The sequence below is a fragment of the Peromyscus leucopus genome, chromosome 4 (genome assembly GCF_004664715.2).
Source record: "Peromyscus leucopus breed LL Stock chromosome 4, UCI_PerLeu_2.1, whole genome shotgun sequence".
In the NCBI taxonomy this organism is placed as follows: Eukaryota; Metazoa; Chordata; class Mammalia; order Rodentia; family Cricetidae; genus Peromyscus; species Peromyscus leucopus.
In genome coordinates this window covers 66,461,276-66,485,193 of record NC_051066.1, presented here as the reverse complement: position 1 = coordinate 66,485,193, position 23,918 = coordinate 66,461,276, and the positions used below count along the sequence as shown (strand labels likewise).

At 43.4% G+C, this 23,918-nt stretch overlaps 1 protein-coding gene across 15 annotated transcripts in view; it reads right to left on the bottom strand.

Moving 5' to 3' along the window:
* The window catches only part of Agbl2 (ATP/GTP binding protein like 2), a 59,893-nt gene extending 38,023 nt beyond the window's left edge, over window positions 1–21,870 (bottom strand). For 12 of the 15 annotated variants that reach the window (XM_037204938.1, XM_037204935.1, XM_037204940.1 and 9 more), the window contains exons 1-10: window positions 21,754–21,813; window positions 21,156–21,340; window positions 20,858–20,955; window positions 20,368–20,431; window positions 15,464–15,598; window positions 11,275–11,328; window positions 9,187–9,372; window positions 8,216–8,323; window positions 3,613–3,766; window positions 1,297–2,079 (exon numbers count right to left, since the gene is read on the bottom strand). In XM_037204938.1, coding sequence (XP_037060833.1) covers window positions 1,297–2,079; window positions 3,613–3,766; window positions 8,216–8,323; window positions 9,187–9,372; window positions 11,275–11,328; window positions 15,464–15,598; window positions 20,368–20,431; window positions 20,858–20,893 — 1,520 coding nt within the window. In that variant the 5' untranslated portion in view covers window positions 20,894–20,955; window positions 21,156–21,340; window positions 21,754–21,813. Of the gene's footprint in view, window positions 1–1,296; window positions 2,080–3,612; window positions 3,767–8,215; window positions 8,324–9,186; window positions 9,373–11,274; window positions 11,329–15,463; window positions 15,599–20,367; window positions 20,450–20,857; window positions 20,956–21,155; window positions 21,341–21,753 lie in introns of those variants that run through there. The other 3 variants (XM_037204936.1, XM_037204942.1, XM_037204937.1) reach the window with 3 other exon arrangements.
* Between the last annotated feature and the right edge of the window lie 2,048 nt (window positions 21,871–23,918).

Here is a 23,918-nt window from a genome sequence, read left to right as displayed (position 1 = left end):
GTGGTGGCGCATGCCTTTAATCCCAGCACTCGGGAGGCAGAGGCAGGCGGATCTCTGTGAGTTCGAGGCTAGCCTGGTCTCCAAAGAGAGTTCCAGGAAAGGTGCAAAGCTACACAGAGAAACCCTGTCTCGAAAAACCAAAAAAAAAAAAAAAAAGGCCAATGTGTAAAGTACTGATCGTAGTATCTGTTACATCGTACTTAAGCACTCTTAGCTTCATTGTGATTACAGCTTTAGAAGAATAGTAAAATTCCCCTGACCTTTTCCATCCAATCATTAGACTTAAAAATGAAAAAACTGGCTGGGCATGGTAGAGCACACCTTTTATTCCAGCACTCAGGAGGCAGAGGCAGGTGGAGCTGTGTGAGTTCAAGGCCAGCCTGGTCTGCAGAGCGAGTTCCAGGACAGCCAGGGCTACAGAGAGAAACCCTGTTTCAAAAGACAAAAACAAAAAACAAACAAACAAACAAAAAAACCCAAAGAAACAAAAAACCAAAAGAAAAAAGAAAGAGCTAAGCCCAGCATGATGGCTCACGCCTTTAATCCCAACAGAAGGAGGTAAACCTCTGGTTTGAGGCCAGTCTGGTCAACAGAGTGAATTCCATGCCAGACCCTTCACCAAAAACGAACATGAAATAACTGGGCTGGGGGCATGGCTCGCTTGGCAAAGTGCTTGTTACGCAAGCTCAAGGCCCTGAGTCCGGTTCCCATATAAACGCTGAGCGTGGTGGTGAGCGTCTAAAACCTTGATGTGGACAGGATGGTTGGAGAGATACACAGACCGGGGGCTTGATAGCCAGCCAGTCCAACCGAAGCACGAAGCTCTAGGTTCAGCGAGAGACTCTGTCTCAAAAGTAAGATGAAACTGAGAATATAGCTCGGTGATAGAGTGCTTGCCCAGCATGTGTTAAGCCTTAAGTTCAGTTCCACAGGAGTGAGGGGCAAGAGAAATGGCCGATATTGAAAGGATTAGCCCATTTGAGCACGTGGCTCTGACAGGCCTTTCCCTTCTCCCCAATTCCCTCTGCCTTGCTAAAAACCATTAGATTGCATTCCTAAAGCTAAGGTGGCTATCCAGGGTCGGAGAGGGAGCCCCTGCTGAGAGGGAGTCTCATTCAGATATGTTGATACAGGCCTCATTTTCTTTTAAAGATCTGAAAATTAACCCATAGTCCAAGACTCTCCAAGGCCATACCAGACTCCTAAAACAAGAGATGAGACCTTCTTCCTCCTAGAGAGGAGTATCTGGCATTAAGGTTCACAGCATTCACAGAATTATCAACAAAGAGGTCTCACCTTTTGATCATATTCTTGGTGTACCAAATGCAAGGGAAAGAGTCCTTAAGAACGGTTTTATAATGTCTGTTCAAGTCCCTTCCAGCCAGGGAACACCGGTAATTCCCCACAATCACGCCATCTGGATTTAGCATGGGAATCACCTTGAAGACAAAGATGTCCCTGAGGAGCTGGGCATCTGGGGAGTTGCTAAGGATGAAGTCCAAAAAGCCTCTCATGATCCAGGAGCCGTTGCTTTCTCCAGGGTGGACCCTGGCACTCAGCACCACGGCTTTCTTCGCGGCTGCCTCTTGAGGGGTCCTGGATGGGTTGGTGATGGTGAGCAAGTAGACAGTGTTCCCTGCCAGACTCCGGCACAAAGCTCGGGGCTTGCAGAACTGAGACTGGATGGGGTTGTTTACTATGGACAAGAGGTAGCATTGCAAGTCGGTGTAAGTGTACGGGTAAAAGTGTGCGAAGAAGCAAGTGTCCTGGTCGTGGGGAAACTGGACGGTCCAGGTGAGGCAGTACAGAGGCTGCTGCCCGTCATCTGCGCTGTTCTTGTAGTACTTGATCTCGTGTCCTTCTCTCCTCCAGCCAACGTTGTAGGTGGTGGCGTCCAGCTGAGAGTACATCAGAGGTTTCATCCCCACCGCGTACAGGCTCTTGGGCTTCAGCAAGTTGACAATGGTGAAGCGGTAGGTGACCTCCTTCCTGGTATTCTGAACTCTAAAGTAGAACCACTGGGTGTGTTTGTCTGTGTAGAGGTCGGTCCGCAAGGTGAGCTCATACTCATAGACACCTCTACAATGAGAAGAAAAGAGAAAGAGCATCTCTACAACCTCATCCCCCCTCCCCCTCAAGGCCAGCATGGGAAAGGATGGTTTTCTCCGGGTATAAACGGGTCGACCACAACTGCCTCTACGGCAAATGCGTCTTCTCTAGTTTACCCACCTCTCCAAATCACACAATAAACTGGTGGAGCCTGAGGAAGGAAACTTTGGGACCAAGAAGGAAGAGTCTCCCATCTCTCTGTGAGCTGGGTGTGGTGGGAGGATCATCATTTCCAAGCCAGCCTGGACTACACAGTGAATTTGAGGCTAGTCTGAGTGATCTAGGCTTTTTGAAGTTAGGGAAACCTTGTTTCAAAAAGCCAAACAAATTTACTGTTGCATGGGACGTTTGGAGGTTCTGTTAACTTCTTGGTATCTTTCTGGAGCGACTCCTAGCAGTTTCTAATCACTGCTGTGTGTTTCTCTGAAACACACTGACCAGCGCCCTCTCTCGGCTGCCTGCTAGCTATCCATCTTACAGACGAAGTCACATTGTGAAAACGCCATCGCCATCGCTCCAGCCCCTGGGTTCAATCAGTTTTTGTTTGTTTTGGGACAAGGTCTCTCTCTTTCTAGCCCTGGAACTCACTAGGTAGACCAGGCCAGCCTCGATCTCACAGGGAACCACCTGAACTTGTATGCTTAAGCAAAACTCCTCCTCCTTCCGAAACTTGAGTAGGTGTGATTACAAACAAGCACATGCCACTGTGCCCAGCTTTCACAAATAAAAGGAGGTGCATATGTTTAGATATTTATACTTACACATGTAATTTGTATGTATTACACATGTGCATTTGGACATGTATACCAAACTGCTAATATTTCTTACATACAGGACTTTGTCTGTTGCATATATTTTTTACTAATAAAAATGTTAAAATTTGCCAGGCAGTGGTGGCGCACGCCTTTAATCCCAGCACTCGGGAGGCACAGCCAGGAGGATCTCTGTGAGTTCGAGGCCAGCCTGGTCTACAGAGTGAGTTCCAGGACAGGCACCAAAGCTACACAGAGAAACCCTGGCTCAAAAACCAAAACAAAACAAAAGTTAAAGTTTTACATATCCTTATTGCTGTGTGTATGAGCATGTGTGTGCCGTGGCATCTGTCTGGAAGCCACAGGCCAACTTTGTGGAGCTGGCTCTCTACTTCCACCTTTCTGTGGGGTCCAGGGATTGAACTCAGGTTGTCAGGCATGAGAGGCAAGTGACTTTAACCACTGAGCCATCCTGCTGGCCCACTGATGCAACTTTTAAGTGAGCTCTTTTTTGTTTTGTAAGCCAAAGAAATAACTTTGTGTTTTTTTTTACTTTTCTGTGTACGGTTTCTGTATTATTGCTGACCGGGAACTGTATAAAATTAGTCATAATTATTCCATTCTTTTTCATCCCCTTAATAAGTTTTCTACCACCTCTCTTTTGCAAACATTCCAAATTCCTGGAATCTTTCCTAAAGACACCCCTCAGCCACTCCAGTCCGCACCCTTTGGGAAACTCTTTGTTACTCACACTCTGACAGCTTTCTGCAGATTCCCACTCTCGAACCTGGATTCAAACAGTAGAGTATTATCTTCTGGCCCTTGCAACGTAACAGCAAGTTCCTTGATAATTCCTCGTTTGCCTCCTATTCTGGAGCTGGTGAAGTAGGCACCTTCTGTGGGCACTGCAGGTGAGAAAGACACCGTTAGGCTACCTCCCACTCAGAATTCACTCATTCAGCAAGTCTTTCCTGAGCCCTACTAACCATAGAAATAGTCAATGGATTATTTGTTGTCCTTACCGGGACCCTTGATTTTATTGATGTTAGATGTTTTTGCATATAGTAGTGGTGCTTGAATACAGGTCCTCACTCTGCCAGGTCAGTGTTCTACCAATTAAACTCCATCTCTAGCAGAGGCCCTTAATTTTCAACAGTGCATCACTCTGAAGTTATTTATTTATTTATTATTTTAATTTTTGTTGTTGTTTGTTTGTTTTTCGAGACAGGGTTTCTCTGTGCAACAGCCCTGGCAGTCCTGGAACTTGTTTTGTAGACCAGACTGGCCTCGAACTCACAGAGATCCGCCTGCCTCTGCCTCCTGAGCACTGGGATTAAAGGTGTGCGCCACTGCCGCCCTGGCACTCTGAAGTCCTTTAAATGGTTTAGAGCACATCCTTCGGCTTCAGGGCTTCCCTTGGCATTGCACACCCTGCTGGTTTCCATCTAAGCCCTGGTTTTAAAGGATGTTGATAAAAACTGAACTCTGGAAGAGGAGAAGGTAGAAGAACTGCCAGGCCATACCGCAAAATTATATCCAAACGTCAAAACCCAAACCACCAACCCTGACATCCTGTGGATGAAATGGGACGAAATTAAAAACAGTGGTGTTCTGGCTGCTTCCTAAAGGGGATTTGAAAACGTCCGCATGCAATCTTACTCTATAAAACCTCAAGTAGGACCTATCAATTTTTAAAAAGATGATGGAAAATAAAGTATATTACACACAATGTTTTGGAATATTCTTCCAGAATAAAATGAAGAAAGAAGTTTGAGAAGAATTGGCATGGGTAAGTTTGCCTAGAGGAGAATCAAAATGTCAGGAATTAGTAAAAATAAAGGTTATGGTGAGCATTTTATCCTTAAAACAAAGCTAGGGGGCTGCTCTGGTACAAGATGGGAGTTTGGCTCCCAGTGCCCAGCTGAGGAGCACATAACTGCCCGCAACTCTAGTTCCAGGGGATCCAGCAACCTCTTCTGGTCTCTAACATGCCACTCACATACACACAGACACATACCTACACACAGATAGACATAATTAAAACTAAAAACCCTTTAAAAGAACGCTTGAGCACTATCCATTAACTTTTTTAAAGCACAAAACAAAGCTATGGCAGGAAGTGACACTTCAGAACATTGGGGTCGGCCATCGAGATGCTCAGTGGATAGGGATGCTTGCCACCGAGCCTGATGACTGGAGTTTGGTCCCAAGGATCCGCATGGTGAAAGCGGAGTACCCGTTCTTACAGGCTGTTCTCTGATCTCTAAACATGTGCTGTGGTACATGCCCCCCCCCCAAATAAATAAATGTAACATTTAAAAACAAAACATCAAGCCGGGTGGCGGTGGTGGCACACGCCTTTAATCCCAGCATATGGGAGGCAGAGGCAGATAGATCTCTGTGAGTTCGAGGCCAGCTTGGTCTACAGAGCGAGATCCAGGAAAGGCTCCAAAACTACACAGAGAAATCCTGTCTCAAAAAACAAAAAACAAAAAACAAAAAACAAAAAAAAAAAAAAAAAAAAAAAAGAAAGAAAGAAAAGAAAAACAAAAAACAAAACCCTTCTGAATTCTTAGAATAATAATAAATTGTTAAAGAATTTTTCATGGCTTTGCTGACAAACTCCATGAGAATATTACATCATTAATTCAGTTAAGAGTATTCCATCATCAATTTAAAAAAAAAAAAATTCTTTTGAGACAGAGTCTCTCTGTGTAGTTGTGGCTGGCCAGGAAGTAGCTGGTCTCAACTCACAGAGATCTGCCTGCTCTGCCCCTGTTCATATTAAAGGCTTGTGCCACACCAGGCCCAACCTCTCGGTTTTCTTTTGTTGTTTTTTTGAGCCAGGGTCTCGTGTGTTCAGGCTGGCTTGGACCTCCACACAGCGGAGGAGATGCTTGGGCTTCTGATCCCTGCTTCTGCCTCCTCTGTGCTGTCTACTCTGGTGCTGCGATGGAGCCCAGGTCTGGGGACTGTTGAGCAAGCACTTTCCCAGCTGAGCCCTCTTCCCGGGCCAGCATCCGCCAGCTTTGCAGCTCCCACTGAAAAGGTCCTCAGATCTTCATAGTTTCAAAGATTTCTCTTTGTCCCACAGCATTGTTAGTATTGTGTCCTTGAAGAACCTACTTTATCAGCTTAAAAATTTATTTTCTCACTTATTTGTCAATGACTTTGTAATTTAAGCAATTTTTAAATATACATAATATACTTCATAAGATTCTGAATTTCTTATGCAGATTGTCACAATGGTAAGCAATTTTTACTATACTTTCATTATATTTATATAAATGTTATAATATTCATTATATATTTCAGATGTTAACACACCAAGCCAAGATACTGTTATCAAATATGTTGACCCTGGAGCATCAACCAAAACAGCAGTGTTTGTAAGGAATCTGACTTTTTTTTTAATTAATTAATTTTATTACACTCATGACATTAATTACATATGTGGTATTCATAGATAACATTCACAGTATTCATTCAATAATTATATTTATGATATTCATTAATTACATTAATTATATTGATTTTATTACATTCATGATATTATGTCCTGATACTACTGTCCATTTGTGGGGTTTTTCCATTACACAAAACAGAGATTCTGTACTTAGTAAATCACTTCTCTATATTCCTTTCTTCTCTATCTTGAGATAAGGGGAATCTGACTTCTTTTAAATTTATTTTTTATTCATTTGTATGTGCATGATACATATGTGCAAGTTCCCATGGAGACCAGAGGAGGGTGTTTGATTCTCTGGAGCTGGATTTAAAGGAGGTTTCGAGCCACCCACTGTGGATGATGGCAGCCAAACTCAGGTCTTCTGGAAGAGCAGCAAGTGCTCTTACTGCTGAGCCATCTCTTTGATGATGTATCCTCAAGGATATATGCATATGTTTAATCATCTAATCATATATATGCATGTATGTATGTGTGTATGTAGCCCTGGCTGGCCTTGAACTCACAGTGATATGCTTGTCTCTGCTTCCTGAGTGCTGGGATTAAAAGTGCGCACCACCACTCCCAGCCTCAGGGAACTGACTTTCATAACTCGTCCTTCTGACAACTTTTGCTCCCATATGCAATCTTGTCACTGTAGAGTTTGGATAACAGCTAGAGCATAAACTGTAACGGGGGAAATACGCATGAAAAGACGCCATCAGGAGAAGAACATAAGCACAGAGGAGGCAGGAGCAGAAATAAAACCAAGGGTGCGTAAGCACAGTGCAACTGAAAGCTGCGAGGCCGCAGCTTCTTCATGGAACTGCAACGTATAGTGCAGCAAAGAGATGCCGTTAATACAGAAATTTCATTCTTTTGTTTAATATTTCAAAGTTACATTTAAGGTGGTCTAACTTCTGTAGCACAGTAACATTCGTTAAAACAGACCAACGTGCCAGGTATGGTGGCACACACCTATAATCCCAGCACTCGGGTGGCAGAGGCAGATAGGTGGGTCTCAATGAGCTCAAGACTAGACTGGTCTACAATATTGAGTTTCAGGCCAGCCAGGGCTACGTGGAAGGACCCCGTCTCAAAAATGAATAAACAAATAGGTGAAAGAGAAAAGGAAAAAGAAAAATGTACCATCATTTAAAGAGGAATTATTGAAGCCAGGCAGTAGTGGAAGAAACCTTTAATCCCAGCACTTGGCAGGGGAGCAGTGTTGGGGGGGGTGCAGAGGCAGGCAGATCTCTGTGAGTTCGAGGCCAGCCTGGTCTACAGAGGGAGTTCCAGGACAGCCAGGGCTACACAGAGAAACCCTGTCTGGAAACAAACAAACAAGTAAATAAATGAACTATTGAAAATGTACAGCTGATGAGTCATGACTATCAAGGTTTCCATACAGGCCAAGATAGATACTTATCATTAAGGTGTCAATTTTTAAAGTCACTTTAGGGCCAGTGAGATGGTTCAAAAAGCAAAAGTAAAGGAACTTGCCATCAAGCCTGACAACCCGAGTTCAAACCCTCAGGAGGACAAGAGTGGCTTTCAGAACTTGACCTCTGACCTCTGTCTGTTTGCACCGTGGTGTACCTTTTTCCACACAATATACCTTTATTTGTACAAAAATAATTGTTCTAAAAAAGAAAAGCTATAAAATCATTTTTAGGGCTGGCAAGAAGGCTCAGAGGGCAAAGGAGCTTGCTGCGTTGTCCTGGTGACGCGAGTTTTCCCCTGGGAACCCACATGAAGGGTCAAGAGAACTGACTTAGGCTGTGCTCGGACCCCCACACTGGCACCATGGCACATGTGCCCATGAACACACAGACACAGAAATGCATTTTTAAAAATTAAAATCACGTTAATTGTGCACACTAAGTTTATTGTAAGTAACTTACAATACCTGAATCTAACTGGTAAACGACTGTGCCTTGCTCTTCTCCCACAATCTCTGGTTCCTTTTCATCCCCTGTAGGCTGGTAGAAATATTCTGGTTCAGGTGGAACCCACTCTGAAAGAAGATATTTTCAAAAGTACAGAATAGGAGACGATATACGGGGCACAATCAAAATTAACATACAATTATAACTACTAAAATGATGACTGCTGCTCAACCCAACCTAATTCTCATTCCAAACTTCCAGCCTGTTTCTAAATTGTCACACTTCTTTCCATAATGGCTATGGGCAGGTGCTGAGCAAGCAGCATGTGCCTAGATGCATGGGGTCCTGAGTGCGACCACGGTGCTTGATACTGATACAGTAAAATCGTAAATTTGATTTAAAGTGTGTGTGTGTGTGTGTGTGTGTGTGTGTGTGTGTGTGTGTGTGTGCGTGCATGCAGGAGCTCTGAGGCTAGCTTTCAGGAGTTTGTCTCATTTCCTGCCTGTTTAAGGCGATGTCCTTGGTTTCTTCTCTTAGACTATGTATTCAAGGCTAGCCGGACCTCAAGCTTTCAAACAATTCTGTCTCCATCTCCTCCTAAGAGTGCTGGGATTACAAATGTACAATTACAAATATCGAACTTTTTACAAAGATTCTGGGGTTCAAACTCAGTTGATCGGGTTTGTTTGGTTAACCATCTCTCTTTCCCCCAAAATCATAAATTGTAAATAGAAAACTTAAAATATGCCAGAAAGGTCAATATAAATGGTTGCGATTTGCCCCTGTGTTTCCTGGAAGTAGGGGAAGTATGGTCAGATGTATAATTTTTAGTTAGTGTGTGTGTGTGTGTGTGTGTGTATGTAAATGTGTGCCAAGTGTGTGCAGGTGCCCATGGAAAGCAGAAGATGGTGTTACTGGTATTGGAGTTACAGTTGGTTAATAAAGTAAGATAAAATACCAGGACTACACGCACGCACGCACGTCATATTACCAATATGGTGAATGTTTTCCTTGATGACCTCACACTCTATCGGCCATTTTGGAGCCTGCAGTGGCCCCCGACTAGAGAAGAAGGAGAAGAGCTCCCGGGGTTCTCGAAGACGCGGGTTCACTTCGTCTAGGTCGTCATAAAGAAGCTGTCTGCTCCTAAGGAGTGGTGAACTCAGCATAAGCGGATCTGCCCAAAGGAAAAGGAAATACCTGAACAACTTCCTTTCACCTTGACGGCCTTGCTGCTCTTCTGTAGTAGCTGGGTAATTTTAAACAGTGTATTAAGACATTCGCAATCTGTGTGTGGTAGGCAGTGCACAGCTTTAATCCCAGCTCTTAGGAGGCAGAGGCAGGAGGATAGACTTCTGTGAGTTCAAGGCCAGCCTGGTCTACACAGAGTTCCAGGCTAGTTAGGAATATATAGTGAGATGCTATTGTGCCACACCCCCAACCAATAAAAAGGTTAAAAAATAGACTAAGATAACAGATAAAATTACAGACTATTAAGTTAAAACTCTGCAAATATAGATTTTTTTTTTTTTTTTTTTGTGGTTTTTCGAGACAGGGTTTTCTGTGTAGCTTTGTGCCTTTCCTGGAACTCACTTGGAAGCTCCTCAACTCAAGAGATACTGCTCTTTTTTAAAGATGTGTATAATGTGTGTCTAAGATCTCTCAACAGTGGGCTACATAATACGTAATATAATACATAAAATGCCTTATTATTTTGAACTTGTTCAGGTGACAAGAGAGGACTTTAAATTCTCCTATCAGCATTATGGGGAAAGCACAAAATCTTCACTAACTACAGAGAAAGAAGCGCAGATCTAAATTCAGTCTCCAGAACACAGGCAAAAATGTGGGGCATGGTGACCAAGGCATGTTGACAGCATCTGAGGATGTCATGTTGTTCTCCAGCCTACACACACACACACACACACACACACACACACACACACACACACTTCTTTTTTTTTTTTAAAAAAAAAAAAGACAGACAGTAAGAAAGAAACAGAGAGAAGAAGAAAGGAAAGAAAAAATGACAAAAGAATTCCCAAGTGCTGGGGATTCCCAATAACTGGAAATTCCCAATGACCAGTTGGTAAACTGTTTGCTGTGCAAGGATAAGGCCATGAATTCAGATGCTCAGACAGGCATAAAGGTGCACATCTGTAATCCCAGTTTGGGGCGGTCAGAGGAAGGTAGATCCCTGGAGTTCACTGGCCAGACAATGTAGCCAAATCAATGAGTTCCAGGTACAGTAAGAGGGACCTTGTCTTAAAAAATAAGGTTGGAAGGGATAGATAAAGACATACAGCATTGACCCCTGACCTCTAAACATGTACATGCACCCACAAACACATATAAGCATATACCATGCAAACACACACATTAAAAAGAAACTATAGTCAGCCGGGTGGCGCAAGAGCATTGAAGAGCAGTGACTCTGTAGTTCAGAGCTGGCTACCAGTGAGTCAGAAACAAAGACACAGAGAAATTTGAAAAAAAAAAAAAAAAAAAAAAAAAAAAAATAAAGCTGAAGATGTCAGAGTTAAGAGCATTGACTGCTCTTTCAGAGGTCCTGAATTAAATTCCCAGCCCCCACATGGTGACTCACAACCATCTATAATGAGATCTGGTGCCCTCTTCTGGTGTGCAGGCATACATGCAGACAGAACACTGTATACATAATAAATAAATCTTTAAAAAAAAAAAAAAAAAAAAAAAAACTATAGTAGCCAGACAGTGGTGGCACACACCTTTAATCCCAGCACTTGGGAGGCAGAGGCAGGTGGATCTCTGAGTTTGAAGCTAGCCTGGTCTACAAAGTGAGTTCCAGGACAGCCAGGGCTATACAGAGAAACCCTGTCTCAAAGAAAGAAAGAAAGAAAAAGAAAGAAAGAAAGAAAGAAAGGAAGGAAGGAAGGAAGGAAGGAAGGAAGGAAGGAAGGAAGGAAGGAAGGAAGAAAGAGAAAAAGAAAGAGGAAAGGAAGAAAGAAAAAAGAAAAAGAAAAAAGAAAAAGAAAACTACAGTGACGCAGTTGACAAGTTGAATTTGAGGTCCACACCATACTTATCTGAAGCTCGCTACCTTTGCCTACAGCGTCTATCTGCGCGTGCCCAGTGGAAGGTAAACAGGTAGGCCCTAGAAAGGAAGAAGGAATCATCACCATTGGTTTCTTTTTGTCCACTGTCTCCCATCTCCTTTTACTTTTCATCCTCACAATGGGCCCCGGATCTCTATATAAACCTTGACCCAGTAATTAATGGGTGAGACAACACACACTTGAAAGATGGCAAAGTGGAAACAAGAGAAAGCCAGCGGCTGGAGAGATGGCTCAGAGGTTAAGAGCACTGACTGCCCTTCCAGAGGTCCTGAGTTCAATTCCAGTGCCCACATGGTGGCTCATAAGTATCTATAACTGGCGAGTAGGCATACATGTAGACAGAACACTGTATACATAATAAATAAATAAACCTTTAAAAAAGAAGGATGCTTGCTGCACTGGGGTTCAGTTTCCAGCATCAGTGGGCTGGGGAGCTCACAGCCTCCTGTAACTCCAGCTCTAGGGGATCCAACTCTGGTCTCAAGGGCACTCATGCACACACATGCACACACATACACACACACACACACACACACACACACACACACACACACCATAATAAAAATAAAATCTTTTGTTTGTTTGCTTTTCAAGACAGAGTTTCTCTGTATAGCCCTGGCTGTCCTGGAACTCACTCTGTAGACCAGGCTGGCCTCGAACTCACAGATCTGCCCCTGGCTCTCCCTCCCAAGTGCTGGGATTAAAGATGTGTACCCCCACCACCCGGCAAAAATAAAATCTTTTAAAATCTTTTCTGTGAGTTTGAGGCCAGCCTGGGCTACAGAGTGAGTTCCAGGAAAGGTACAAAACTACACAGAGAAACCCTGTCTTGAAAAACTTATATACATATACATAATGTACCCAGGAGATAAAAGCAGGAGAGTCAGAGATTATAAACCAGCCTAGGCTACATAGCAGGACCTCGCCTCAAAAAGTTAAAAGGCGGAGATATAGCTGTTTCCTACCATACACAAGACCCTGAGTTTGATCTCTAACATGTGTGTGTGTGTGTGTGTGTGTTTGTGTAAAATTTGCCTCACAAAAAATTTTCAAGATATATATAAAGATGTTCATTACATTTGTGTTCAAATCATGAAAAAGGCAGAAGTAACCAAGATAGCCACCAAAAAGGAAGTTAAGATAATGATGGCATATTAATGAGAAGTAATACTAAGAGTATCTTTTAAAAGAGCTTAGTAGAGATGGGGCCTCCAATTCCCTCTGCTTCCCAAATGCTGCAACTTAAGGTATCCCCCACTAAATCTTTTTTTTTTTTTTTTTTTTTTTTTTTAAGATTTCCTTTTTGCTGGGTGGTGGCGGAGGTAGGCGGATCTCTGTGAATTCAAGAGGTAAACATCTGTGATTCTAGTTTCTTTCAGTTTCATTTATTTCTAAATAGAAGTGTTTTTGTTCTTTGAGATAGGATGGGTCAACCTGACCTCACACTCACTATGTAGTCAAGACTGGTCTGAATTCTTAATTCTCTCTTGTCTCTGCCTCCCAAATGCTGGTATTAGAGGCATGTGCTGTCACACCCATCCCTAGAAACACATTTAAACTTTTGTTCAGAAAATTATTAGCATTATATTCTGTGGTTTTTGAATTTGTGACAGTCAAAAGTTTTAAATAAAAAAGGGATATAGTCGTATTTGTATATTAAGAAAGGGCATTGCTATCCTCAAAACAGATTGGGAGCAAGTCATTGGAACCAGAGAAGAAACTGGGAGGTCAATTAGAGAGCCAATGATGGCGGCGTGAGCTGGGAGCAGGGGCAAGGCAGGGACAGGGTGCAAAGGCAACAGAAATGAATGGAAGCTTGGATACATTTGTGTGGATGCATACATTGAGCTGCATTCCAGCCCTTGGGTTTGAGGTGTTACCTGATCCCTACAAAAAATTACTTTTGACCTCCCATCTTTATAGCAAATGGAAACCATCACAGGAAACACAGCTGGACACAGTGCAGAGATGAATGGATTGTGGGGAGCCCATCCCAAAGGATCCATCTGCATCTCAGTTCCTGCAGCAACAGCCCAGGGAACATTGCTGAAGAGAGGGCGGAAAGATTGCAAGAGCCAGGGGACCAGGATGTCTGCTGGGAAACAGTCTCTCATAGAAACGGCTGCATAAACAAGATCTGAACAATGGCGACATCAATAGACTGCTAGCGCTGTCGGAAGCAGGAAATTTCACCCCTAGACAAAGAACTAAGGCAAAGAGAGGGGAAATTAGACTCCATGAGCCCCTAATTGGTTGCCCAATACAAAGGGGTTAGCCCTGAAACCATATACACACAGACAATAAAAAAAGGACCCTGTAGGCTTATGCATACATGGTTGTATTTATACTTATGTGCAACTACATATTCATCTATAAATGTAACAATAATGAAAGAACACGAGGCTATTAATGTGAGAGTGGGGAACATGGGAGGGGATGAAGCCGGGGACTTGGGAGGAGCTGGAGGGAAGAAAGGGAAGGGGGAAGTGATAAAACTGTATTTTAATTAAAATGTATAACATGGCTTTCGTTTCAGTTAGCTGGAATTGCTTTTCCCTACTCTCTCTCTCTTTTTTTTTTTTTTTGGATGTTACTCTCATTTGTAGGTCCTAGATTTATTTATAAATACATTAAATCACATAAGGAAGTGCAGAAATCACAAGCACAAGGAGAAAAAAACAACAGAATGTAAATATATAAAAAATATATAAAAAATCATTATCATATACAAGGAATTAACTCATTGAAAATTAATTTTAGCCCTGAATAAATACATACAAGTAACGTTATACAGACTGAATGGGTTGTGTGTGTGTATTTAGAAATATATATGTGTTTACATATATGTATGCAACAAAAATTAAGGGGAAAGAAGAGGCGATGAATTGGAGAGAGCAAGGAGGTACAGTTTGGAAGAAGGAAAAGGAAGGGGGAAATACTGTAGTTATATTAAAATTTAAAACAATTGGAAACTTCCTTTTAAAGGGATGATATTGTACAACTGGTTAAGCTTTCCCAGGAGTTAATCTACTGAAGACATTCTAGGAAAGCTACTGAGTCATGGAAAAAAACAGTTCATGCAAGCTATGACAAAGCTGTGTCCCAGGATCATCCCCAAGCTCACCCTGATTGTCTTCACCTGGCAGCAAGGGCCAAGAGCGATGTCCTGAAGCAGTTGGTCAGTGACTTGCTACTTGTACCTGGACTGCTTTCCTCAAACAATTCCACAACACACTAAAAATGTAGTCATTGAGGCCTCCACCAAAGTTGGTATCGGCAATGGAAATCCTCCAAATGCCTATTTCAGAAGTGACAGTGAAGCCCAAAACACCAGGAAGTCAAGATGTTAAACAGAAAGAAGGAAATAAGAAATGACAGAGTAACCCAAGTTTGCTCAGAAATCCAGAGACATCCAAATTTTGTCAAAGATCAAAGCTATTCCTCAACTCCAGGCAACAAGCAATGTGTTTTTGCTGTAACAGCTGGACTGTTTCTTTAACAGCTGGTGCATTCAATTTCTTACCAAGAACCTAGTTACACGCCTGATATTGGAGAAAAAATAATGAATAAATAAGTAAGTAAATAAGTCAGTAAGCTTTTCCCTACTCTTAAGCAAAGCACCTTAAACAGTTACACTCAACAACAGCAACTCAATGTGAAAAGCATGTGTTCTCTTCATGAGGGTCTTACAGATTTTCAAAAAAATTGAGGAGAAAGATCCAGAATTTTAATTTAAACCTATAATCTAAGCCAATTTAAAGCACATTTTTTGGAGCTGGAGAGATGGCTCAGAAGGTAAAGCCTTGATAACCTGATTTGATTCCCAGAATACACATGATGGAAGGAGAGAATCAACTCCTACAAATTTAACCTCTACATACACGCATGCTGTGTTTGCGGTATGTCTACACACACACACACACACACACACACACACACACACACACACTCACACACAAATATAAAATACATGAAAAATAAATAACCAAACAACACCCCCTTCAAAAAACCAAAACAAAATAAATAAACCAAAACTCAAAAGAAACAAACAAAACCCCAGGAGCCTGGGTTGGCTGCTTGGCTTCTCCCACGTGTGGTCACCTTCTCTTAGGCTCCGGAGTTCTCAAGGCAGTAAGGTTCTGGTGGAGGTAGGAAGGCTGGAGGGTTACTCACATAGAAACGACTCTTTTTCCAAGGTGTCCGAGATCAAATCGTCTCTTTCCCCATAAGAGCCGTTCAACGTGTACCGAGGACTAGTCTTCCAAACACACTGATGAGTAGCAGAACTTGATAGATTGCCTTTCTGGGCTAAGAGTAAGTGGTTTAGTTCAAGTTGCTTTTAGGGTGGCTCAATATCTCTAGTGCTCAGTTTAATATAAATCCTGACCACTCAAAAACCACTACTTTTTTTTTTTAAAGATTTATTTATTTATTATGTATACAGTGAGTGTTCTGTCTGCAGGCCAGAAGAGGGAGCCAGATCTCATTGTAGATGGTTGTGAGCCACCATGTGGTTGCTGGGAATTGAACTCAGGACCTCTGGAAGAACAGCCAGTGCTCTTAACCTCTGAGCCATCTCTCCAGCCCCCAAAAACCACAACTTTTATTACCACGGTCCATCACAGGCTTTTGTAATAACACATCCCATTTTTAAAAGATCTCTCACATTCCAATTTATGCAAAGTGAGAATAATTATTCCCATTTAACAAGAGAAAAAGGAGAGTAGAGATTAATACCATGGTATAGTGGTTTTATAATGGTGTTTAGAAGGCAGAAAAACTCAGCAGCTCTAAGAGTTGCTCAGAGAGCCAAAGCCAAGTGAAGGCAGGTATCAGAGTGGGAGCCAAGTATTGTACTGTAGGCAGAAGTTTCTGTCCCACCAGCAGCTCCCAAATAAACACACTGATGCTTATATTAATTACAAATGCTCTGCCAATAGCTCAGGCTTGTTACTAGCTAACTCTTACATTTAAATTAACCCATATTCCTTATTTATGTTTTGCCATGTGGCTTGGTACCTTTTCTCAGTACAGCATGCCCATCTTGCTTCTCTCTGTTTCTGCTAGTGACTCCAGACTCTGCCCTTCTTCCCCCCAGTATTCTGAGTTTGGCTCTCCCACCTAACCTTATCCTGTTCAGCTATTGGCCAGTCAGCTTCTTTATTAAACCAGTCACAGTGACATATATTCACACAGTGTAAAGGAAGGAATATTCCACATTGTACCAAAAGCATTTTTCTTTTTTAAATACAGGTCTTACTATGTAGCCCTGGCTGTCCTGGCACTCACTATGTAGACCAGGCTGGCCTCAAACTCATAGATATCTGTCTGCCTCTGCCTCCCGAGTGCTAAGAAAAAAGGGTTGTGCCACCATATCTAGCTTCAAAAGCATTTCTGTCCTAAGGATACTTATTGAATCTGACAAACTGAAGTTTTCCTTTCCACCAATTAGTAACAGAGTAGAAATTGTTAATAACAATGTTGAACGAGGTTGTCAGAATTACAGTCACTATAAAGCTGGCCATGGTGGGTAAACAAAGGTAGAAAGTAGGATTGCAAGTCTGAAGTCCACTGGGACACATGGCAAGACTTTGTCTCAAAAGGCCGAGAGCTGTAGATCTAGCTCAGTGGGAGAACACCTGCCTAGTAAGTGCAAGGCAAAAATAAACAAGCAAAATAAAGCTATGTATTGAGGTGGATACCAGCTTGGGTTACAAATGGCCCTGTCTCAAAAGACCAAATAAATAAATAAATAAATAAATAAATAAATAAATAAATAAATAAAAACAAAAACTTACCGGGCATGGTGGTACATGCCCTTAGTCCCAGCACTCAGGAGGCAGAGGAAATCAGATTTCTGAGTTCAAGGCCAGCCTGGTCTATAAAGTGAGTTCCAGGACAGCCAGGGTTGTTGTACAGAGAAAGCCTGTCTTGAAAAACCAAAGCCAAAAGCAAAACAAAATGTCACACTAGAAAATGAGTTTCTGGCTGGCAAGACGGCTTCAGGGAGGAGAGGTTCTGGCCGCAAGGCCTGAGGACCTGAGTCGGATCCCTGGGGGCGGAGTTGGAAGGAGAGAACCACCTCCTGAAAATTGTCCTCTGACCTCCATGTATGGGTAATGTATGTGCGCACACACATTTTCACACATAGAAGGAATGCCGTAAAGGTGAGTTTCCTTGTCTTTTTGTAGCTGAGGATGACTATGAACTTCCGGCTCTCCTGGCTCAGACTCCAGGGCTGGGACTGCACACACATGCTTCCACCCCTAGCTTCAAAAGACCCTAAAATTTAAAAGACAACATTTGGAACTAGAGAGATGGCTCAGCAGTTATGAGTACTTACTCCTCTTCCAGAGGATCCACATCCAGTTCCCAGCACCCACATGGTGGCTTACAACCATCTGTCACTCAAATTCTAGGGGATAGGATACCCTTTTTCTGGCCTTTAAAGGCACCAGACAAGTATATAGTATACATACACACATGCAGGGAAACACACTGTGCTGGACAGTTTTATGTGAGCTTGACACAAGATAAAGTCACCAGAAAGGAAGGAACTTCAATTAAGAAAATGCCTCTATAAATCAGGATGTAAGTAAGCCTGTAGGGCATTTTCTCAATTAATTCTTGATGGGAGAAGGCCCAGCCCATTGTGGATGGTGCCATTACTGGGCTGGTGGTCCTGGGTTCTTTTTTGTGTAGACTAGGCTAGCCTTGGACTCAGAGATCTGCCAGCCTTTGCCTCACAAATCCTGAGATTAAAGGCATGTGTCACTAGGCCCTGCTGGTCCTGGGTTCTGTAAGAAAGCAGACTTAGCAAGCCATGGGGAACAGCCAATAAGCAGCATCCTCCCATGGCCTCTGCATCAGCTCCTGTCTCCAGGTTCCTGTCCTGTTTAAGTTCCTGTTCTGACTTCCTTCAATGATGGACTACAATGTGGAAGTGTAAGCTCAATAAATCCTCTCCTTCCCAATTTGCTCTTTGGTCATGGTGTTTCAATGCAGCAACAGAAACCCTAAGACACACACACACACACACACATACACACACACACACACAAATAAATAAATAAATAAATAAATAAATAAATAATCTTTTTTAAAGGCATTTAACTTGTGTGGTGGTTTGAAAGAGAATGACTCCCATAGGTTTGTGTGTTTGAATGCTTCATGGACCTGCTTGGGAAGGATTAGGAGGTGTGGCCTTGTTGGAATAGGCGTGTCTATGGGGATGAGTTTGAGATTTTAAAAGACATGTGCCATTCTGATGTGCCCTTTGTCTCTGGGAGATGTGAGTTCTCAGCTGTTCCTGCTGCCATGCCTTTCCTCCATCATCATGGACTCTAACTCTCTGGAACCAATTAAGTGCTTGCTTTTCTTTCTTTCTTTCTTTCTTTCTTTCTTTCTTTCTTTCTTTCTTTCTTTCTCTCTCTCTCTCTCTCTCTCTCTCTCTTCCTTCCTTCCTTCCTTCCTTCCTTCCTTCCTTCCTTCCTTCCTTCCTTCCTTCCTTTCTTTTTTCTGGAGCTGAGGACCAAACCCAGGGCCTTGCGCTTCCTAAGCAAGCGCTCTACCGTACGTAGTGCATTAATCACAGCAATAGGAAAGTAACTAACACAATGTAGGAGGCAGAGGTAGAAAGATTGCAAGTTTGAGGCTCGCCTAGATGAACTGCCGCAGTTCTAGGATGTAATCTTGTCTTAAAAAAAAAAAAGATAACATTTATAATAATACAAAAATGGAAATACTATACAAAATCTGTAAATATACCCTGGGTATAGAGGCACATGTTTGTAATCCCAATGCTTTGGAAGTAGAGGCTAGAGGATTTCAGCTCTGTCTACCTAGTAAATTACAGGCCAGCCAGGGTACACGGCAGGATTTTGTCTTAAAACAATAATAAAACAGGCTGGAGAGATGGCCCAGAAGTTTTAAGAGTGCTTACTGCTCTTTCATAGAACCAAGTTGGTTTCTATCACCTACATGGTGGTTCATAACTATATATTCTAGTTCCTGGGGCCCCCAACCTTCTCAGGTACCAAACACACACACACACACACACACACACACACACACACACACACACACACACACACGGTGCACATATATCCACATAGGCAAAAACACCCATACACCTGGCAGTGGTGGTGCACGCCTTTAATCCTAGCATCTGGGAGGCAGAGGCAGGTTCAAGCCAGTCTGGGCTTACAAAGCAAGATCCAGGACAGTCAGAGCTACACAGAGAAAAACAAACAAACAAATAAACAAAAAACCACTACCACCACCACCACCAACAACAACAACAAAAAACATTTTTCCTAATAAACTCCAACTCTACTTTAAACAAGAAAGGTCAGTATGGTTATATACCTGGTATATACAGACTGTCTCAAAAAGAAATCAACAGGTAAATAAGTAATTAATTAATTAAAAATAAAAGATTTCAAGGTGTCGGTGACTGAATGTAGCCCCTGGGCAATGTTAGCCAAGTGTTCTATCAGCTTGACCCTCCGTCCCTAATGCTTTTCTAACATCACAAACTAATTTTAAAATTTACATAAAGAGGACTTGAGATGAATCTTAGCAGGGGACTTGCATAGCATACTGTATTGAACACAGGTCATTTTGAGAACCAAAAGGAAAAAAGAATCGAGAAAAGCAAAGTCTCAAGAAGAGGCAAGGTGCTTCTGAAGAACATGGAGAAAGGAGCGAATGACTCTCCAGATAGCAAGACTATAAAGCTGGGTATAGCGGGTGTCTAAGACAGGGCGTGAGCTCCTTGCCTTCCTGGCGACGTAGTGCGAGTCATCCAAATAAGAAACCGTTTTAATGTCCTACGGCAATTCAGAGAAGACAGTTATCGCTGCGCCAGTAGGAAAGTAGGCCAATCAACTAAAGAGCCCGGAAGGGGCATTTGTACTCTTGTATATAGTAAGTCTGTCCCTAGACAGAGGGGATACCAGCAGTTCAATAGGGGTGGGAAGAACTTTTCAACTAATCACCTAGTCTTATCCAAACACAGTTCTTTCAGCCGATGCAGCAGTTCAACTCGGTGATGCTGGAAAAGAAGGAAGCATTACCTTTAAAGTATCCATAATACTGGAGGTGATGGTGCATAAAATCCTCATAGGGATCAGAAAGAGTCTGTGAAAGAAAAGGCATTCTCAAGCAGAACGTTTCATTCAAATGGCGCTGAATTCTTAGCAAAAGTGCCAAACATGCCTCACAGGATACAGTAACAAAACAAGCGAAATCCATGCAATCATCGAATTATTTCATCTTGGGAATCATGCTCTCTAACGGATCTGGGGTACCAGCAGGTGTGGAGCACACTAGCAATCCCAGCACCAGGAAAGCAGAGGTAGGAGGAGCAAGTTCAAGGCTAGTATGGGTAACAGTGAGTTGGGGCCAACCTGGGCTACAGAGCAAGGTCATATAACCCACCTTCCTTCCAAAAAGCCAACTACAAAACAAACCTCTAGCTGGACTAGCATGCCACCACAATGAACCTTTTAAAAAGGGTCTAGGGTTGGGTTTCTGTGAGGTTATTGGAAAGGGGAGTGTACCGACCTCCGGCTTGAGCTCTGTCTCCAACGCTGGGAACATGTTCCTGCCGAATAGGATAACGTAGGCGAGTCAGAAGCACCGCACCCAGCTGCAACCTCTGCCTAATTTTCAAAAGGGCAGCCGATTACACAGAAGTCTCAAATCACAGCCGGAAAAGTGAAAAGAAACCCATCCAACCACACAGCACCGCCAAAGAACACCAGATCTGCCGGCCCTGCCCTTTCACAGCCACAGAACTTCAGGGAAACCCTCGTCAACCCAGCGTCCTAGGAAGGAGCGGACGGTGGTTCCCAGCACGCACCTGAGGAGTCGGGGTGCACTGCGTGTCCCCGCGCCTCGTCCTGCAGACTTACCGGGACCCTCGAAGGCCCCATGCCGGACACCAGGACGCCACAGAAAAAGGAAAGGAACCGGGTTGGAGGAGGCACGTGCAGAGTCGCCTCAGAGCAGTTGAAAAGGAAAGGTCAGGGGTCGAAAGCCAGGGCCCTGGAAACGTTCAAGTCTGAGCATCCCGCCCGGAGGTGTGGACCGAGGTCCGGGAAGCCCAAGGAGGGCGGAGCAGAAGTCCCCACCAGAGCCGGCAGCTGCCACTCCGCTCCCCCCCCCCCCCCCCTCCCGGCTCCCCCGACCCCCAGCGAGCCTCAGCCAGCGGGGAGGAGGCTCCCACACCCCGTCACTGCCACCCTTGTCGCAGAGGACCGGCCGGAGTGTGGGGTCACCCTGCCCTCCACCCCCTGCACTTCCCACCCCCTACTTTCCTTACCCCTCACCGCCTGCCCTCCTCACCCCATACTTTCCTCACCCCCATCCTCTTTACTCCCTGCCCTCCTCACGCTCCCCCTGCCCCCCGGTCCTCCTCACGCCTCTCCCCGACCCTCCTCACCCCCTGCCCTCCTCACCCCCTTCCCGCCTGTGATCCCTTGTCCGGGTCCTTTCGCAGGCCCATCCCTCAGTTCACCTGCTAGAGCTTTCCGCGCGACCCTGGCAGCTTAGCAACCAGGAGCCAGAAGCGGAAGGAGGGCAGGACCCCGCCCTCATCCTACGGATGCTGCGAGCCCTGGCATGTCAGGTTGTAGTTTCACACATCTCACACGTCATCTCAAACTTTACAGACCCAGTCTAGGAACTGAGGAGTACAGTGCCAGGAGCCTTCACCCTATTTTCTAGCTTTAGTTTAGTTTTCTGGTTTTAGTAATTTACTCTGTTCAAGGGGGCTGTAACTTCCTTTCCTTTGGGGGCTAAGGGTGGGGAGGGATAGAGCTGTAGCAACCAAGCAAGCTTTATTTAAAAAGGGAAAGCAGAGGTCAGTCCTAGGAATCAATACTCATTCTAGTTTACATCATTTCTTCTACCTTTGATAAATTTAAAATAGCTTCCTTTCCATTTTTTTCTTGATTTGAATTGATTTAAAATAGAAATTATTGCCGGGCGGTGGTGGCGCACGCCTTTAATCCCAGCACTCGAGAGGCAGAGCCAGGCGGATCTCTGTGAGTTCGAGGCCAGCCTGGGCTACCAAGTGAGTTCCAGGAAAGGCGCAAAGCTACACAGAGAAACCCTGTCTCGAAAAACCAAAAAAAAAAAAAAAAAAAAAAAAAAAAAGAAATTATTCCTTTAAAATTTTTTTTCTCTCTCCTTGTGTATGTGTTTGCATGCATATGCCCGTAGATGCCAGGCTCCGGATCCCCAGGGAGCTAGTTCCCTGTAGTTATGAGCTGAAGAAGGAACTGGGTGCTGGGAACTGAACTGCTAGCCCTCTGAAACAGCAGAAAGTACTTTGAGCTCCCGAGCCATCTCTCCGGCCACCTCCCTCTTCATATTATTGTGTTTCCATGTGGACATAAATGTAAGGCAAAAAACTTTGTGGAGTCAGTTCCTTCCACCTTTGTGTGGGTTCCAGGGCAAACACAAACCTGTTAGGCTAACCAGCCCTTATTCTTTTTAAAAAGTTTTTAATTTTGTGTTTGTATGTGCATGTGACTGCAGGTGCCCACTGAGGTCAGAGATCTTCCTAGAGCTGGAGTTGCAGGCCGCTTTGAGCCCGATGTGGGTCCTCTGCAGGCGCTACAAGTGCTCTCAAGAACTGAGCCATCTTTCCAGCCCGTTAGTTTTCAAGGACTTGTGTTAAGGATGTCCTATCTTAAGAGTGAATCTGCTGCTGGCTGGAGGGAGGGCGCAGAGGCTAAGAGCACTGGTTTCTCTTCTGAGTTCAATTCCCTGCACTCACAAGGCGGCTCACTCATAACTATCTGTAACTGTGCTCCTATAGGAACCATGCTCTCTTGTGGTGTGCAGATGCACATGCGGACAAAACACCCTATACATAAATAGATCTCTAACAAAAAGTGTTAAGACTCATAGAAGCTGGGGCTAGAATCTGCTAAGCTATTCAGACAGGCCAGATTTGCAGACTAGAGCGTCATCCCAACTAGTGATGGCACAGGCCAGATACTGAACACTTTACTCTTTATTCTCTACTTCAGTTAGAATGGAAAAAAGATCTTCTACACCAATAAATAAATAAATAAATAAATAAATAAATAAATAAATAAATAAATAAAAAGGTGGCAAATCGCTCAAACCACCCAGACTTGGTCAGTCAGGTTCCTTATGTGCTCAACTGCAGGGCGGTAAGGAGGCTGGTACTCTCCAGCCTCCTACACTCCTGGGAAACTGTTAATTAGTTAAGACAAAAGCTTTAATAGCTAGTTGATAATCTTTATTTGTAGAAATTTAACTCTATGCAAATTACAAAACAATCTTATGTACAAAACGGGCATCTCAACATTAGCACATGATAAATAAAATCTAATACACTGTAATACAAAGTAAAAAAATTTAACTGCATAGGAATATACTAGAATAAAATCCAAACTATTGTCTTTGGTTAACTATTGTGATTATAATCATAAGTATCTATTATTTTCCATAATCAGCTTCATATTACTTACAAAAAAACTAGAAAGCACCTTTGCCCCCCCAAAAACTTTTGCTATATGACCTTGTTCCCAGGACTTAGGTAGGTCAAATATCAGTTATTAATTGGCTCTAAGTGCCAGAAGCAGAA